The sequence below is a fragment of the Patiria miniata genome, unplaced genomic scaffold (genome assembly GCF_015706575.1).
Source record: "Patiria miniata isolate m_02_andy unplaced genomic scaffold, ASM1570657v1 HiC_scaffold_16, whole genome shotgun sequence".
Taxonomy (NCBI): domain Eukaryota; kingdom Metazoa; phylum Echinodermata; class Asteroidea; order Valvatida; family Asterinidae; genus Patiria; species Patiria miniata.
In genome coordinates, this window is record NW_024037054.1 from 7,320,400 (window position 1) to 7,340,369 (window position 19,970).

General features: G+C 40.3%; 1 protein-coding gene across 1 annotated transcript; it reads left to right on the forward strand.

Moving 5' to 3' along the window:
- Positions 1–14,489: 14,489 nt before the first annotated feature.
- Positions 14,490–18,097, forward strand: LOC119723216 (phospholipase A2 AP-PLA2-I-like). Its single transcript, XM_038193779.1, has 4 exons — positions 14,490–14,665; positions 15,235–15,397; positions 15,868–16,001; positions 17,375–18,097. Exons 1-4 carry the CDS (start codon positions 14,620–14,622, stop codon positions 17,521–17,523), a joined length of 492 nt encoding a protein of 163 aa, XP_038049707.1. The 5' UTR covers positions 14,490–14,619; the 3' UTR covers positions 17,524–18,097.
- Positions 18,098–19,970: the final 1,873 nt, after the last annotated feature.

Below are 19,970 nucleotides of genomic sequence, written 5' to 3' on the forward strand. Positions count from 1 at the left end.
ATTAAAGGGAAAATACAACATTTGCAAACATCAAAAAATAAAACTACCAAATCATTTTGAAATACCTTGCTGGACTGTTAGTGAATGACAGTGTAAAGCATCCTGTAAAATCATGGCACCTGGTATACTGTCATTTTCAAGAAAAGTGGTATTTTTGTATCAATTTCCAACGCTGATCGGCCGATCAGCGTTGGAAAAAACTGGCTTTTTTTCAAATACTGGCCCCAATTGACCATCGCACTTGTTTGCAATCGATTACAAACCTATGAACGGGTACGAGCCAGCTAGACTGGTTCCCTGACCTTACAATACCCCAATGTATGTAAACTGCTCTGTTTCTTCTTATATGGAGTCAGGGAACCAGACTACAGGAAAATGATTGTTTTTCTTGGTATTTATAGCATTTTCGAACCCAAAACCTCAAAAAAGTCAGTGTAACTATATTTGCTATATATTTCCAACCCCCCAATTCCTTCCATTTCTGAAAATTACAGCAAAAGCAAATGATGTATATTCCCTTTAAGCTACAATATTTATATAATATTTTGGTCATAAACATCCATGCACGGTTTGTAAATGAACAAATCAATAAATAGAATTTCAATTAACTTACGACTTTGTTGACATTTGTTACACACTTCTATTTGATCGATGCTTATTTTCACAAACATGTTAAAATAATGAAGAAACCATATAGATATAGAATTAAAAAAACTTAGATAACCGACATACAGATCCTTGTCAATTGATTGGTGGAACTCACATCACGTAACATTCGTTATTGCTCCCATTCACGTCGCGGCTCAAAGTACTATCCGCCCATGGGGAATGGGAAATACTATTCAACAGTTAGGATCATGACGCGGTATTTGTGTGCAAATGAATGAAGAATGCTCCATGGATCACCGAGGGAGGCTAGTTTTACTTCACCCCGAGATAAAGCATTCAATATTTGTTTTATTACACTTCACCCACAGATTCTGCTTGGTTTTAAGATTTTAAATTATTTAAATCTGAACACAGTTGAAATAGACTTCAATTTCAATACAAAATTGGTGGAAAATGTATTTCTCTCTTCCAAACTACCCCTTCACGAAATGTTTGAACCCAACTCTGTGGCGGGCTCTCTTTGGAACAAAACGCGCTACGCACAACGCGCAACGTTTACACCAGCATGCATTTGCACACAAATAGTACTTTGGTTGCTAAAGGTATAGTACTTTGGTTGCTATGGGCATAGTACTTTTGGCCGTGTACTAAAAGATAACAAAAAATAGAAAGTATCATGTGACTTGCTCTCGGCCAATCAAGACACAGAATCTGTGGGTAAGGTGTTATAAATTATTCTATATCTATGGAAGAAACTGTTATGAATCGAACAATAACGCTGCGCACACGCGCAAAGGCGCGCGCTGACAAACATTTTTGACATTTACAACAATAATATTCTCGGATGGTAAAAAAACCCATTATTTTCGAAGCTTTCTTATGATTCTCTTGAGCATAGTTTGTCATGGTGCTACTAAATTGTCTTGACTAATGATGCACAGTCAGCCATTTTGTTTGTAATTGCAACAAGCCGAATAATATAGCATGCGCATAGACGCAAAACCCGCACTGTGCAGACTAGTGCCTTAAAATGTTGATTTGTATCGGTAACTTTCAACGCCGCGCGTAGCCTGAGCCTCAGACCGGCCACGCCATGGTGAGCGATGAGGATGAACCGTGCACGCAGCCGCCGACGGGCGAGCATTTCGCTGCGAACACAGCGACTTCGGCAAGCTCACAAAATGGTTGACGGTGTTGAACTTGTGTGCATAAGTATTACACCTTCGGGTTCCATGGTGTGCCGGAACCCAGCTGCGGCTATCCAAAGATTGTCGATGTGGCGACGTCTATCCATGGAGGAAGGAACACAAAGTTTGTGTTCCTTCCTCCATGGTCTATTCAACCAACTCGGACCCAACTATGACCATGATCAATTCGGACCCAACTTCGAGTAGAAATAAATTGCTTTGCAAATTGCTGAAACATCGACGTGATGAGATTGAGAAATAAGCTCTTGGCTGGTGTTTCAGTGCTTAGACATATGTATTCTTCGATTGGGAATTAATTTTACAAATAGCTTATACATGTACACGCTTAAAAACGCTATAGCTTCCCAATACATGTAGCTTACGCTACGTGGACTCCTTATTTTCAATACACCCACTGAAAAAGCCTCAAACCACAAGGGCCCGCCCCATATATATGCACACACCACATGTACTGCCCGAATCGCCAAGACTGGATTTCGGTTCGACTCGTCGATAGCGCCCTCTACCGTTGATATCGTTTGGCTGTGCTAGTTCGCTCGTACCCCGCCCTGCAAACAGGGCGCTGGGAAGGGCTGATGAGCTTCACAGAATCTTGTGAAGGAAGTGGGGATGGCATTCTTGGTAACTTATCATGACCTTTATAAAGATATCCAGCTGCAGCTATGCGGTTACCTAATGCGCGCAAATGCTATCCGAAAACATTCTCAACGAAAAAAGAAGAAGACAATTCTGAATTAGAATAAAAGAGTAGTGACTCGGTCTTAACAGCCGTTGAAAACCTTCCAGGGTCGTGATCGTACGTGATGACTTGCAGGTCGCAGGTCACGCACTAATCAGAGCTGAAATTCATCAGTCCTTCCCAGCGTCCTGTTTGCAGGGCGGCGGGGGGGGGGGGGGGGGGTCGGGGGGGGGGGGGGCTAGCGAAGTGCTTGCCATGCCAGCGTGCCTTAATACACCGACTGCACGTTGACGAAAATAATCCAAATCCAGTCTGGGGCCAAGACCACACCACTTTGAGCACAGAGCCCTGCAAATTTGGTACGCAGTCAAGCGGTTCAGCTGTCTGGGTCTTTGTTAACACAAGCATTTCCCAGCTGTACTGGCCGTTATCACGCATCTCACCAAGAATTTGGCCGAGTCGTTCATCCATGTGTTTAGGATTTGTGGGTCAACAGACACTGGGTAGCAGATTGCAATCCCACTCTTGTCAGTCACACACAAATTTGCCTCAACATTCACAAGCAAATTATAAGGCACGAGTCGGCCGCCCAACTGCAAGCCACCGACGCGGGAACTCGTCATACATCAATACCGTGGTGTCTTCCTGTACGCGAAAAACGTCAATTTTGGACGCTTGGAGTCTGGCAAGTCGACCAGAGATCAGGCCTCATGTATGGGGCATTGCTACATTTCAATTACGGCGTTGCATGTTCCACCATTCCCACCAATACTGAACAACTAACTTGAACTTTGCTGTAGGCCTACAGAACTTGTCATAAAAACGTATATTGTACTGAACTGAACTGACTTCGCAAATGCGTTCCTTTGAACGCTCAGTTTGTGCTAGTGAACTAAACTAAATGCACACCTGACATTTGTGTGAATTCATAATTTTGTCGAATGATCTGAATGACGGTTTTGGAAAATACTGAAGTCAAGCTTTTGGAGTTCGTCGGGGGTAAGTCCCATTGTATTATGGAATTATCGAGGTGAGTGAAAATGTATCTTCTCCAGCCACGCAGAGCCAAAAAGACGAAAACGTTCCTTGCATATTCAATATGCTGAGAAATGGTAGTTGATATTTTCTCCTTCATTTTTAACCTCTGTTTTCGAGCCAGAAATTTCTCCTACTTGGTCTTGAAATCGTACATTTTTAACGTTGTCAATTTATCAACTTGAGCATGATGTAGTTATTGCCAACACAATAATGTCGTCCATGTGTTTGTGTACAAGAGGGTTGTGTTTTGCATTTTTTTTTACAACAAAATGTCATCCAGTTTGTTTCTCCTGCATCGTTTGTTTTTTGCATTGCTGCATATTGCACGCTGAAATGCCATTCCTGTAGGATAAAGCCCTTTAGATTTGGAGAAATTTGCATACGAATATCTGCTAACATTGTCAAAATATTACGCGTGTAACATGCCATGCCGCTTTTTGTAATGTCTTTTGTTGCGTTGCGCATTCTCCACGGTTTCAGTCGTGCAGTAGGCCGCACGTGGCCGGTGCAGCTAGGGCGTGGTCATAGACTCCGGTGATTCTTATTGGTCGAAATGGTGAAAAGGCTGCGCGCGCGTTATGCGGCCAGGTGTGTACCGTCTTTGCTAAACTTTCAAAGCATTCCATAGAGGATCTTTTAGGGATTTACTCAAAAGTTTGGGTAAACATGTTTAGATTTTCAAAACGGAGGGTTCCTTGGATTTTTTTATTGCCTTTGCCTTTATAATTGTATTAAAATGACTGCTCTAAAAGACTTAGCTAAGAGAACAACATAATAGTTTTGACCTTTTATTTAATTTGTTATTCAAACCTGAACGCCATGAAAGCGACAAGTCAACAACGGAGTCAAAAATGAATTTATTCAATGCAAGCACATCATTTAGATTATTATAGGGCGGCATTCCAATGGACCAAAAACCATTTTATGGACAATGTTCACGATCTCAAAATTGTATGAATTGCTCAAAATAATGAACCTTACACCATTAACTTCAGGGTAACTGATTAAGAGCTGATTTGATTATGATTGTATAAATTAAGATTTAAAAGACAGCTGCTGGAATTATTTGAAGCATGGGAGAAGACCTACTGTTGAGGATTAAGATGACCAGCGATGATTCGACGTTTTGAAAAAGACAAATGAGGCACAGTTATGATTGTATTAAATGAATGATTATGACTATTTAGGGTTTAGGTGAAGGATTAAGGCGGGGGTATAGGCACATGGCGCGCGTAGGCAGCCGAGCACACCACCAGCAGCGTAAGGGAGCATGATAGCGATGGTGTAAAAATTTACTTACTGAAATATTTTAACAAAACAATTACACTGTTTTAAAAATCTGACCTTTTCTAATCAAAGAGTACATAAGTCGGCGGACAAACATGAGCTGGATTCTTTAACACAAATAAATAACGCTAGTTTATTTTTTTTAAATCAACATTGGGGTACTATATTCCAGGAGTAGAAATTAAAATTATCAATATAAAAGATGGCTTTCATATAAAACTGTACATAGCTCTAAGGTCACATGGGTTGATGGACATCTGTCACTTATAACAGGAGGACATATTTGGATTAAGGTTGTAGCAATATTTTCTTGTAGGTATTATATCGTCTTCCCGAGAAAGAAAATATTTCTCGGGTTGACGATATCTTGAAAAAGAGATGTCATCTTCTCGAGATAAAAATATATCCCGGGTTGATGATATCTGGTAGGTGTGATATCGTCTTCCCGAGATATTTCATCACGGGTTGGTGATATCAGGAAGGGGAGATGTCATCTTCTCGAGAAAGAAATACATATCTCGGGTCGATGATATCTTGTAGGTTAGATATCTTCTTCCCGAGATAATGTTTCATCACGGGTTGGGGATATCTTGTAGGTGAGATGTCGTCTCTCTGAGAAAGAAAATATTTATCGGGTTGACGGTATCTTGTATATAGGTATGATATCGTCTTCCCGAGATAATTGTTCACGGGTTGATGATATTTTGAAATTATAGAGCAAACCAACACCCTTGATAAGTGTTACTATGGAGAAACAACACACCCTTGATGGGTGCTACTATTAAAGAGAAACAACACACCCTTGATGGGTGCTACTAAGAGAAACAACACGCCCTTGATGGGTGCTACTATATAGAAACAACACACCCTTGATGGGTGCTACTATTATAGAAACAACACACCCTTGATGGGTGCTACTAAGAGAAACAACACACCCTTGATGGGTGCTACTATGGAGAAACAACACACCCTTGATGGGTGCTTCTAAACACAACACCCTTGATGGGTGCTACTATGAAAGAAACCCAACTGTTAAGAATAAGGTTGTCGCCATATTTTCCTGTAGGTATGATATCGTCCTCCCGAGGAAGAAAATATTTCTCGGGTTGACAATATCTTGTACGTGAGATGTCATCTTCTCGAGACAAAAATATATCTCGGGTCGATGATATCTGGTAGGTGTGATATCCTTTTCCCGAGACAATGTTTCTTCACGGGTTGGGGATATCTTGTAGGTGAGATGTCGTCTCTGAGAAAGACAGTATTCCTCGGGTTGACGATATCTTGTAGATATGATATCGTCTTCCCGAGATAATTGTTCACGGGTTGATGATATCTGGATATTTGTATTTCCCGAAACTAAATCTGTTAATTATTTAATTAAAAAGAAATAATTCTGATGTTCTCCTTCCGAGATGAAAAATGTTTTAATCAACTGAAGGCTACTACGGAGCTCTGGAAAATATATCATTATTGTAAAAAAATAAATATCTTTTACTGAATAAAAACTATAACATCATTTATTCCAATAACACATTAACTTAAGATATTAACTTATAATAAAAAGATGCAGATCAAAAGGTTTCAATATTACAGTCTTAAAAATCCAGTAAGGTGTTCCCTTTTCTTAATCAATGAAAAAGCTAGAGATTAAGGCAAAGCTATTATAGCCAAATAAAAGTATAAAACATAAAAGTGGATAAAGACCAAGTTGTAGTAAAACAATAATACAGAACTAAATATGTGGATGAGAGCGTTTAGTGAGCCATGGCGTACTGCAAATAGCGCGTGCAGAGCAGCTTGCAATAGGAACTTTTGGATTGGGTGGGAACGAAAGTTATTATTGTATATATACCAACATTTCACGTTTTGATCCTGATGATGCGTTAATAATAACACCAGTTTTAACGCTTGGCATTTTATTTGGATAATACAACCTGAAGAATCAGTGAAGAGGAAGGACCATCAGAGATGTTAACATCAACAGAAATCGATTTAGAAGCATCACAATTCAGTTTGCTGATTATATTTTTTCTAAAGACAAAGTATTGCCTTGATGAATTAATGGTGTAAGGTTGTCCATTATGCAGTCCTTTAAATGTTTCCCGACTTAATCCTGTAATTTTTCGGTGTTGGGTTCATAGACATATAATAAAACGGATCGTTTCCATTGGAATACCGCCCTCTATTTGTAAATGTACTATTGAGAAACACAACACTAATTGATGGGTGCTGCTATTGAGAAACACTACACCCTAGATGGGTGCTACTAATGAGAAGGACGACACCCTTGATGGGTGCTACTATTGAGAAGGACGACACCCTTGATGGGTGCTACTATTGAGAAGGACGACACCCTTGATGGGTGCTTCATAATGTTTTTGCCAAAAAAAATAATTCAACAAAATTATAATGTATAACGTTTTTGTAAAAGAAAGAACTCGCCCTTGATGGGTGCTACTATTGAGGAGGACGACACCCTTGATGGGTGCTACTATTGATGAACACCACACCCTTGATGGGTGCTACTATTGAGAAGGACGACACCCTTGATGGGTGCTTCATAATGTTTTTGCCAAAAAAAATAATTCAACAAAATTATAATGTATAACGTTTTTGTAAAAGAAAGAACTCGCCCTTGATGGGTGCTACTATTGAGAAGGACGACACCCTTGATGGGTGCTACTGTTGAGAAGGACGACACCCTTAATGGGTGCTACTATTGATGAACACCACACCCTTGATGGGTGCTACTATTGAGAAGGACGACACCCTTGATGGGTGCTACTATTGAGGAACACGACACCCTTGATGGGTGCTTCATAATGTGTTTGCCAAAAAAATAATTCAACAAAATTATAATGTATAAAGTTTTTGTAAAAGAAAGAACCCGCTCTTGATGGGTGCTACTATTGAGGAGGACGACACCCTTGATGGGTGCTACTATTGAGAAGGACGACACCCTTGATGGGTGCTACTATTGAGATACACGACACCCTTGATGGGTGCTACTATGGAGAAACAACACACCCTTGATGGGTGGTACATCGCCAAGAAATAAATTCTACATTATTATTTATGTATAAAGTTGTAAGACTAGCATGAGTTTGTGTTTACGAAGAATATACAGAGTGTCAAAGATAACAATTAAAATTATCCAAGGAACTCTCACGATTTTGAAGACACAATCTGACCAAGCATCAGGCGGGAACGAAAAGAAAATTTCGCCAGCTTGAAATACAAAAAAAATTGAACATTATTGTGTTTATTTTTACAAATTCAAAGGGTCTTTTTCTTTTTCAGCAGTGTATGATGTCCAAAAATAATTATATATTCGAATTGCGTAGCACACTCTCTGTCGATTGAAATTGAACCCGTCCAAGTTTTAAATTAAAATTTCGAAAATAATCAAGGGTAAAATTAAATCAATGACGAAAAATTGTATGAGCAGAACCATACAGTCAAAAAAATCGCATGATAAAGTAGAAAGAAAATTGTCAATCATTTGTCCGATATGTTGGCCTTATAAGAAGAAAATATGCCGACTTATATACGCGGGCACGGATTATTACTCAAAATTAAACGGTGGCACGCTGCCAAATCAAAACTTTAGAAATGAGTTTGAAATGAATAATTTATGTTCGGGTTCAGGTCCGAATACAATTCGTGTACGAGCTCAAGTGCGAACAAAGTTACAAAAAGTCGAGTCCAAGTACGGAAATAATTAGACGTATACGTGTTCGTGTTTGATGTTGAACACTAACTACGAGTACGAGTTAGTGTTTGACTTCGAATGCGAACAAAGTTACACGAAGAAGTCGAGCCCGAGTACAAAAATAAATTAGAGGTCGAGGTCGTGTTTGATTGTTGAACACTAACTACGAGTACGTGTTAGTGTTCGACTTCGAATTCGAACAGATTTGCACGAAGAAATCGAGCCCGAGTACGAAAAATAAATTAGAGGTCGAGTTCGTGTTTGATGTTGAGCACTAACTACGAGTACGTGTTAGTGTTCGACTTCGAATGCGAACAGGGTTACACGAAGAAGTCGAGCCCGAGTACGAACAATAAATTAGACGTCGAGTTCGTGTTTGATGTTAAACACTAACTACGAGTACGAGTTAGTGTTCGACTTCGAATGCGAACAAAGTTACACGAAGTCGAGCCCGAGTACGAAAAATAACATTAGACGTCGAGTTCGTGTTTGATTTTGAGCACTAACTACGAATACGAGTTAGTGTTCGACTTCGAATGCGAACAAAGTTACACGAAGTCGCGCCCGAGTACGAAAAATAACATTAGAGGTCGAGTTCGTGTTTGATGTTGAACACTAACTACGAGTACGTGTTAGTGTTCGACTTCGAATGCGAACAAAGTTACACGAATAAGTCGAGCCCGAGTAGGAGGACGTTTTCTCGTTGTTCTACATAGATACTCATAACAATATTTTAGGGTCATGTGTATACAAAACCTTTCATCGCCGTTTTGTAGAAATTTCTTCTAAACCCAATTTTTGTGTCGTGTTTTCTGTACTTAAATGACTTAGGGCCATGTAAACAAATGTTACTTGTCTTTGTAGAAATTCTTGCAAATTTATTATGCAAGATTATTGTTGGGCCATGTGACGTACAGATCTTATTTTCTCCGATTTGTGGACATTGCTTCAATTGTCAGACGTGTATTTGTTTAGTGAGTATCATTGGGTAAAATACTCTACAGTAATGTGATAAGTTTCCATAGCTTTTTTAAAGCTTAAACGGTCCCAAATGCTGGATCGTGTTCTTGTACTATGTGTGTCCCTTACCTGTTATAACTTAATTGTGATTCATTTAATGAAATACTGTACAATAATTATAGGGACATGTTTACGAGTTTACCTTATTTGGCTTTTTAGCAGCAATTTCCTCAACTGCAACGCCAGCCCCATCCCTCTTAACTAAAACATCGAAATGCATTGTGTAAAAAAAATACACATGTAAAGGGTCATGTGTGCAGATCTTACAGATTACTTCAAACATCTAATCACAGTGATGTTTAATCCATAACTATTCCGCGACATGAAAGAGTCTATAATCCTTGTCGAAATATTCGTGACTTCTCTTCCATAATAAGTCCGATCAGCAAAGATCGGTAATGTCCATTGTGTTAGGGCCATGGTGACAATGTTGCTAATTGTGATGACACATGTTACGTCGGATACACCCCATTATCACCTTGTGAAGTGTCGTCTGATTCTACAGAGTAAAACAAAATGGATTCATTGGCTGTTAAGCAGCAATTTCCAACGCCATGTCCATCCCTCGTAACTGAAGCATAGAAATTTATTGTGCACAAAAGGGCCATGTGTGCTGATCTTACAGATTGCTTGAAACATGTAATAGTCGTGAAACATGTGCAACAGTAGTGATGGTTTATCCACAATTATTCCACGACATGATATAGTCTCTGATCCTTGTTAAAATATGTCGTATTGCCATAAATTATTGATTGTGATGTGTTCTTCCCCAATAAGTCCGATCCGCAAAGATCGGTGACGCCTATTGTGTTAATGCCATGATGACAGTGTTGCTAACAATCAGGTGATGACACCTGTTGCGCCGGATATACCCCCATAATCAAGTCTTGAAGTGTCGTCTGAGGCTACAGAGTAAAACAAAACCAGTGGAGTTTTGATCGACATAAAAATTTAAATTCCGATAAGTCCGATCAGCACAGGTCGGCAATGTTAATATTTTTAACCTTTTAACAGTTCGCGTTGCTTTCTTGAATCAAGCTTTGCTATCTATGTTTTCGTGATAAGAAAAGTCCTAAACTTTCCCTTTCCCCACGGTTGTACCAATTACAGTGGTCAGGTAAGGACCGCTAATTGTATTACCTTCACTTTCTGTAGTTTGCAGCCAGTTGTATATAGGCCTGGTAATCTGGGAAGGGTAAAACCTAAACTAAGTTTCCTTTTTTTCTAAGGTTGTTCCCAAACAGTGGTCAGGTAAGGGCCACTAAATGAGACTTTACCTAGTTAGGCCTAGTAACCTATTTTTGGGTCGACCCAACTATGTTTTCCTTTTTCTATGGTTGTATCTTTCATTATAGTGGTCGGGTAAGGACCACAGTTTCCCTTGTTTTACCACAATACCGGTCACTAATTTGACCAACAAAATCACTGTACATTTACTGACTTTTATCCTAGCTCCGCTAGGTAGATTTGCTTTCTTTCTTGTAAGTCCATCTCAGCCACTTGCAGGTAGATTATGGGGACATGCAGGCCCGATCCTCTCAGACGCAGAGGACCCGGAAGCAGGGAGGAGGAACAACGGATGACTGAGGACCCTGCTTGCCGGGCATCCCATTACTGCTTCCTTCGGTAAAACTATGAATGATACTTTCCTTTCGAAAATGTCTTAGGTTGTCTTAAGTGGTTTTGCTTGTTGTGTTCACTACTATACTACTGATGCCTTATAAACACAAATAAGATACATCTACGAGAAAATGTATTTAAATTGTTTTTGAAAAAAAAGGACTTAGCACCTTGACAAATTCCCAGACACGCATCAACTTTCTTACATGTGTTCTTTATGTGTTCCTTCTAATCTCCTGGCAGAGATGAGGGTCTACAAGATGAGATGTCACTCTGGACGAAGTTCCAATCGATTCCGAATCCCAAGGAACCGGAAGCAGGGAGGAGGACCGACGGAAGGACTGATGACCTGCTTGCTGGGCAAGTCTTCACCAGTTCTAGAGGTAATTTGAATTAGGGATTCAGTTGTACTTTTTCTTTTCAAACTTTTGTCTCCGTCTTCGGGCATTGGGCACATCCATTTATATCTACTCTACGTGCATCAATCAAGTAGTTGGTTAGCGCTTCGATTGTAAAGTAGATCATTTGTTTTTTATCTTTGCAGATTCCTCTTGCTTCGTGTTAGCAGCAGATCACTGTCCGTAATCTCAACATTAGACTGAAGGAGCACAAATTGACGGGACTACGAGAAGTTCTCCAACATCAAGCATTCCCACAGCAAAGACCACACCATCAACTGGCAGCAAGCACAGCTCATCACCAGCACCCAACAGCGACACCCCCAGCGAGTCTGGGAGGCCATGGAAATCTACAAGCACAACACAGTCCCACAAGACATCGGGTACCATCGGGTACAAGAAGTGATGGCGACCATGGCATCACTGTACGTCCAACGGGTCTTCTATACCCACGGACCCCATCCAATCCCAATAGTTCCTCCTCATTAGTTTTGGCCTATGGGTCCCCTATACCCTTGGCACTCTGCTTGATGTTCAACGCAGCGGTAACTCAATCTTTCTGACATGCTTCAGTGAGCAAACACAGCCAACTTCAGCTTCCTACCTAGCATCTTAGCATCCCATCATCCTGCCAGAATCTCCCGCCTCCACGGTCCACTGAACTTGGCATCCACTGCTTGAACCACTACACCACCAAGAGTCCGGCAGTCTTCTGATGACGAGTTGATGAGCACAATGTTCGAAACATCGAGTTAAACCAAGAGATATCTTTCATTCGTGTGGTGTTACCGCAAACCTCCCATTCATTCAACACGAATGTTCGCAGCTCTCCAGCACTTAAAGCTTTACCATGGCTCCTGTAAGTTATTCTTTAAATAATAAAGTAACATTAGAGGGGAATTACTAAAATGTGATACATAAAGACACCATCCCATTTCAAATCCCTCTGAATTTAAGACCCACATGAACACCACCCCACCCTTCCATAAAAACGAAACGTCTGATTCTTTGAGGAAGAAATCGAATGCCCGAATGATCTGGTTATAGGCATATAATTTAAAAACAAATACCCCTTTAAACCCAAGTACCTGATGAGTGCACTTGGTAGTATCTACTTACCGTGATGAAAACAATCGGATCCCTAGTTGCCGATTCGGATTCAGACTATGGGGCATGGAGAACGCGCTCTCATAGGAAAGCGCACATGTAGACAAAGCGTGACGTCATTAGGTCTATAGGTCAACTTCAACATTTTTTTAAGTTTGGCATTTGACTGAAAAGCAAATAATCTCATACTTAATACCCAAACCAAAACGGGCGTTTTATGGCTACGGGCGTCACGTCGTGGGTAACCCGTCTGCCCCGAGTCGACCCGTCATTCGCGTATACGAAGTGGGCGGGGCTAGATGACGAATTCGAAACTGACCGTTTTGTGAGCCGGATTAGTGTACTAAAGATAAATGAAACGATAAGGAAATTTCCAAAAGTCCATTTTTTTATGCTTGGAAGTGTCTAAATTATTTTCCATCGAGGTGTTGAAATTGACAATATGCATCTTGATCCTCAAATTCACCATTGATTTTAAGCTGATTGACACGAACGTTTTTCCTCTTAATATCTCAGCCTTGGTGTCACACCTAGAGTAGCCGTTTACGTAGAAGATCCTTAAAATTTCAACATAAAAACGGCAAATCTTCTTATCGCCTCTATAGTAAAACCAGAAGGAGCTTCATTATGAAGATTTTATCGCTGATTTTAAGTTCACGATATCGACGTGGAAATACTGCGTAGGACAGCCGGTTTCACCAGAATTTGGAGCAGGATCAATGGCCTTTTGTCTCTATAGTTTACCGAAAAACAACTAAAGCAACAAGTCCCAATTTGAGAAATTTCTCAAAGCTAAACGAAACAAAATGTATGTTATAAAACATTGTATGTTTTAATCTTCTTGTCCTGCATTGACAAAGCATTCAACGAAAGAAATTATCAAATTCAATCAGCTTTAACCTTAATTTCAGATTGTTCATAAAACATTTTTCTATTTCTTTCTATTAAAAAGAGGGAACAATTTTGATAACGTTCAGCGGATGGTTACAGCTGGCTACCGCTCCGATGTTTTCCCATCACAACAAAAGTTTGGTATCCAATAACTAACAATGACGCTTTGTACAGGAATGGCAATGTCCAGTATCGATTACTTCGATTTGTTGTCAACAATGTAGGATAGACAATGACGGTAAAACGGACAAGAAATTCAAATGGTTGTTTAAGTTACGCCGAGATAAAACGAAAGACCCAGGATAATCCAGCAATAATTTCATAATTGTTTTCTTTACATTTTGTTTTATGAAGAATAAAATTAATTATCTTCGAATTTTCCAGAATCCCAATCTTTTAAACTGAGTTCAATTCAAGTAAAATGTTTATATTATTGTATGAAATAAATTGTATAGCTGCGGGATTTAATAGGAGAGTAACTTTTACACTGATCATAGAGGACGCCCTCCCCCCATGATATCAAACTTTTGTTGTAATGGGAAAACATTGCAGCGGAAGTCAGCCGTCAACGATCCGTTGGACCTTATCAAAATGGTGTTCTTATGTTGAGTAGATCTAGTTGATAAACTTGTTATGACCAAGCTAAAATTAAGACTAAAGCTGATTGCACATAATTGTTTTCTCGTTGAATGTTTAAATGTTAGCTAGTTTTTTTCAATGCAGGTCTGTAGAACAATAAAACATAATACAAAAATGCACCGCATTATCGCATCGCATTGTTTGTTTTCATTTGTTTTTGGAAAATTTATCAAATTGGGACTTGTTGCGTCAGTAGTTTTTTAATAGATTGGAGAGACAAAAGGCCATTTATCCTGCTCCAAATTTTGTGAAAACATCGATTGAAAAAAAATGTATAAATGTAAGTCTGGAACAAGAGACGAACCACTTCCTTGCAAGCTCTCCGAGTCATACGCAGCGAGTTCAGACCGGCTCCTCCGAAGTATTTCCCCGTCGATATCCTGAAATCACCCGAAAAAAACCTTCACCATGAAGCTCCTTTTGGTTCTACTGGCGGCGACAGTTGCCCTAGCGAGTAAGTCTGAGTATCTTTATTCATCATTCTTGTTGCGATTTATGAGACTTCATATAAATATGCATTGCCGCCTTACCGAAAATATGCATTGAGGAAGTGATACATTGCATTGTGGGACAGTTTGCACTCTTTTCGTAAGTGTCCCATGATGCAATGCTGTATGTACCTTCACTGCACACTTCCGATCTGTCTGTAAACGACTACACCCTTTGTAACCAAACCTATAACTAGATTTACTGACTGCATACAGTTTTAATGACAGTCAGACGTTGAGTAGATTATCAGATTATACTATAAAAAACACATCTCTCTTTCAGAGTTGTAAGTCGCTTTAAACCTGCATCTGTAAGCGTAAAACAGATGTGATTTAGCAGCATGCAATAGCGATATTGCAACAAATTAACACACACAAATTGAAAGGCCTTCATGTTTCTGTAATAGAAGTCTTCGCAATATGAAGACTTGCACAACATGGAAACCGCCCAAATGAGATATTCTTTTAGAATTCTTTGCACGGGTTGTTAGAAGAGTAAGGTGTTTTATTTTGCATAATTCTTTCCCTTATACAGACAGCGCAGCAGTGCAGAAGAGTGACATTTCCAACTTGTACCAGTTCGGCAACCTCATTTCGTGCTATGGGGGTGCGGGTTTCTTCGATGGGTTGGACTACAACGGCTATGGTTGTTACTGCGGCTACGGAGGCAAAGGAACACCGTTGGATGACACCGACAGGTAAGACGAAAAAAATTCATCGCGTCGAATTTCCAAAAAAACTTGCTATAAGTCTCATGAGTAAAAGTCTCGATCCTGTCAAACGCAATGGGTATAACGGCAAACGCAATGGGTATAACGTCGAACTTTGAAACCAAACTGTCAATTTCAGACCAGCTTGCTTCGGTACAAAAAAACCCGCAGTTTCTAATGAGCACAGTGATGTCCTTGGGCAGGATAGTGTTCCACAATACACATTTTCTTCGGGTATACAAACGATCGATTCAGGATTCGGCATTGTAATGTAATACAGTTTACAATGTTTTTACAGAACACCACACATGTATCTTTATCACAATGCTTATTTTAAGTTGAACAACCATAAATGAAGACAATTCTTCTGGTGAGTATGAGTGCAAGCTTAGAAACACATAATTAGGTTAGAGTATAGAGATGTACAAAGTTCAATTTGCAATACTTTTCTTCGTCAGATGCTGTCTAGTACACGATAACTGTTACGGCAGATCTACCGCGGAGGCCGACTGCGGTTCTTGGGACCCCTACGTCATAGTTTACGACTATACAGAAACCACTGTTCAAGCTGGAAACTGTGTCATCGAATGCAGTAAGTAATTTCTTCAAAGGTTTTTTTCTGGTCCCAGTATTCTCTCTGCACCCATTTCACCGACTGACGTACTGGCTGATGAGTCACTGGCTACCGCGTGTGAGTTTGACTGAAATATCTGTCTCAGTGACTGATTGTCACTTGTGACTGCGATTGGCTGTAGACTGCTGAAGAAAGCCGGGCAGTACTATCGTATATGATAACCCCGTAACGTTAACGCTACGGGCTAAATCCCGCAAATTGGCCAGTTGGCTAAATCTGGCCGATTGTGTGGACCACATGCATGAAAAGAATTGACCTATCGCCGTTTGCGAGTTAGCCACGCCCCTTAGACAACCCAATGGAAATGTTGTATACTAAAATTTCTTTGTCTCAGATTTTGCGCGTTCCGCGTCCATATCATGTATCATGTAATTGGACAATATTTCACAATATTTCACAAGCTGCATCGACGCGATTCTAACGCGATTCTACCAGTGACGAGCCATCCGGTTCGTTAATAAAAACGTCATACACGCGCGCGCAGCATTGATTACTAGCGCTCATTGGATAAACACTCAAGTTGCGTGAGCTTCCGGTGATCCAATGGTTCCAACGCTACTTAGGCCAAGTTCGCGCAAGGACTATAGTTGACCAATGGTTAACTAACGTTTGCCCGAACTCTGTCTAGTCAACGGTGGTTGACTACGCTAGTCGACTGTTTGGAACCAGCCTACTGGGGTTGGTTGCTTCGCTGGTAACCAATAGCCGCGCGCATTCATAACGCTAGCAGAGAGTCAGGATCCAGAAATTTTGCGCTGACATTTTGACCAGCGTTTGACTGGAGACGTTCGCACGTTGCTATCAGTGCGCAGGCGTAAGGTACGTCACAAAACAACCACTAGCCGACTAATGGTCCTTGCCCGAACTTGGCCTTAATGGCCAGTGGGCGTGGTTTAAATGAACTAACGTCACGCTAACGAACCGGATTCTACTTTGTGCGCTCTAGGACCAACTTAACTGGACATGCCTTGTCCTGTTCTTTGTTATGAGCCCGGAATGTATGCATGGAATTGTCCATTGTGTAATACATGTAGTTATATTGTCGATGCCATTTTCTGGATAAAGTCAGGCCTCCTCAGCTCCCCTCACAAATAACTATTTTAACTTCATGTGTATTTTATTTCATTTCATTTGTGGTTTTATTTTACTATCAACAGTGATCCAAAATGGAAAAAGAGAAAAAATGTTATCATTTATTAAAAAGGTGACTTAAGATATTACTCAGAGCTAAGAGTGATCAACTTCAGAACACAATCGATCACAAAACTAGAACATCATCTTTCATTTTTTTTGTCTTCTGTCTCTCCTCCCCATCCCCTTTTTTTTTGCAGAAAAAGCGGCAGACTATTCTTGGTATTCTACCGATCCCGAATGCAGAGAGTTCATTTGCGAATGTGACCGCGCGGCGGCGCAGTGCTTCGCTGAAAAGCGCCCAACGTACAACCAAGCTTACGAGTCCTATGACAAAGATAGTTGCTAAATGGGTACGGCACATATTTCCGACACAGTCGACTCGAAGTGACCTAAACATTACAAAGTTGGAGATATCTTCTGAGTGGCTTGATCCAAATTGGTAATTCAAACTTAATTAACGGAAAAAAAGTTGTTCTAAAAAAAAATGTTCCAGACAGCACGCTCTATTAAATGTTTCGCCCTATATTGATGATTCGGGTAAATACTGATTTAAAAAATTGATCAATATTAGTAAACAGAACAGTTGCATCTTCATTTTCTTTAAAGGTAAAGCACGCGTCTAGTGAGCACGCATTTTCATGGTATGAAAACTATGTTGTATTTGCAGCACACTCGTATGCGTCATCAAAGATGCCTGCCATATCATTAATCCTTCATTTGGAGAAGATTTTCAGTCAAAACAAAAGTAGGATTCTACTACATTGATGCTCATGCTTTTTTGTGTGAATGATTATACCGAATAAATTGCTTGTAAAATTCAGGTTATAATTTCACGGATTTATTAAAGAGTAACTTTTAAATTATCATATACTATTGTTAAGGAAAATAAAGGAGTAGCCATATAGTAGCCGCAAAATATATTACGAGTATTCAGTGTGATTTCTTTAATGTGTAAGCAGCATATATTTTCGGGGTTATCTTCAGGGTTGCAATATTCGTTATGCCAAAAGTTAATCCACACTTACGAATCTGAAGCCGTGTATGATATTGTTTTCGTTTCCAATATCGAATACTCTCTTGCTCAGTATTTGTGACTTAATAACACTTTGGCCAGCAGCATATCCACCCACATCTCGTTATATCAGATTCTGGTATACGGGTCCACTGTACTAATTCAAGCCCCATTGAAAACAGTGTAAAATCAACAAAGTTCAGGGCCAAGTAACATGCAAGCCAACATCACTGGGGTTTCTGAAACAAAAATTAAATATCTTGTCTTTCATCTTTTCATTTCTTTTCAATTTTAGGTACATTAGCCAATTACATTTTTAAATATTCACACCCAAATAAAATCACCTCCCGAAAAGTGATAGTTCCCGAGCCTGCATGTAGCCATTTTACAAGTGGCATCCTTCCACTTTCACGGGAAAATAGGACCCATTTTTCATCCGTGATTTTATCAAGCCTGCCCTCAGATGGAAGCCCCCAAACCAGGGAGTTGATCCTTGGGTATATTTAAACAATTCCACCGTTTTTAAAGCCAAACGGTCTCGGTTTTCAAAAGAAATTGTGGGGGCACGTTTTTATGCTAATCAGCTGGCGTAGAAATTATCGCTTGAATAAGTTCAGTGCACCCATACTGGCAACAAACATGGCTCATCACTAATATCCAACAGTGGCAACCCCGGCGAGTCCGGGAGGCCATGGAAATCTACAAGCATAACACAGTTCCATAAGACACCAGGTACTACATCAGTGATATATGGCGACTACTCCTTCATCGTACGTAGGTCCAATGGGTCTTCTGTACACCGGACCCCATCCAATCCCCATAGTTCCCCAATTAGTTTTGGCCTATGGGTCCCCTATACCCTTTTACTCTGCTTGATGTTCACCATAGCTGTACCTCCATCCTTCTGACATGCTTCAGTGAGCACACAAAGCCAACTTCAGCACCCTACCCAGCATCCCAGCATGCTGTCAGAACCTCCCACCTCCACGGTCCACTGAACGTATAGCATCCTCTACTCAAAACACTACACCAGCAAGAGTCTGGCAGTCATCTGGTGACGAGCAGAGCATACGGTCCGAAATGTTGAGTTAAACCAACTGGTCCTTCTCAGAAGCACGCAACTCACTGATATCTTTCATTGACATTGTGTAACCGTAAACCTCCAATTCATTCAACACGAATGATTGCAACATTCCAAAACTATAAGCTTTACATAGCTCCTGTATGGTTCTCTTAAAAAATATATATATATTCAATAACATTAGAGGGGAATGTAATAAAAACACCATCCCATTTCAAATCCATCTGAATGGTTTGCTCACCCATGCCAAAGTCCCCAATCAACAACCCGCCTGAACATCACCCCCACCCCTCCCATAGAAACGACACGTCTGATTCTTCGAGGAAGAAATTGAATGCTCGAACGATTTGCGTAGGCCTACAGTTTAAAAAAAAACATATCCCTTTAAACCCATGTACCTGATCGCTTTGTAAGAAATTTTAGAAAGATGGGTGCACTTGGCAGTATACCTTGATGAAAACAATCTGCTCCATAGTTGCTAGTTAGGATTCAGACTATGGGGCATGGAGAACGTGCTCCCAAAAGAAAGCGTGACGTCATTAGGTCTTGGGTCCATTTCAGCCCAACTTTATTGAGTTTTGCAATTGACTGAAAAGCTGTAGATCTCAAACTAAGGTCCAATCCTAAACTTGTGTTTTGTCAGAGGCTATGGCCACCGGCTACAGGGGCCGAGTGAGTATCGTGATGGCCGGATTACTGT

What these genes read in the sequence shown, in the direction of transcription:
- LOC119723216 (XM_038193779.1), top strand. Translation starts at nt 14,620, where the DNA reads ATGAAGCTCCTTTTGGTTCTACTGGCGGCGACAGTTGCCCTAGCGA. An exon ending in GGCGACAGTTGCCCTAGCGA is followed by an intron (nt 14,666 to 15,234) that starts GTAAGTCTGAGT and finishes TCCCTTATACAG; the next exon opens with ACAGCGCAGCAGTGCAGAAG. An exon ending in CCGTTGGATGACACCGACAG is followed by an intron (nt 15,398 to 15,867) that starts GTAAGACGAAAA and finishes TTTCTTCGTCAG; the next exon opens with ATGCTGTCTAGTACACGATA.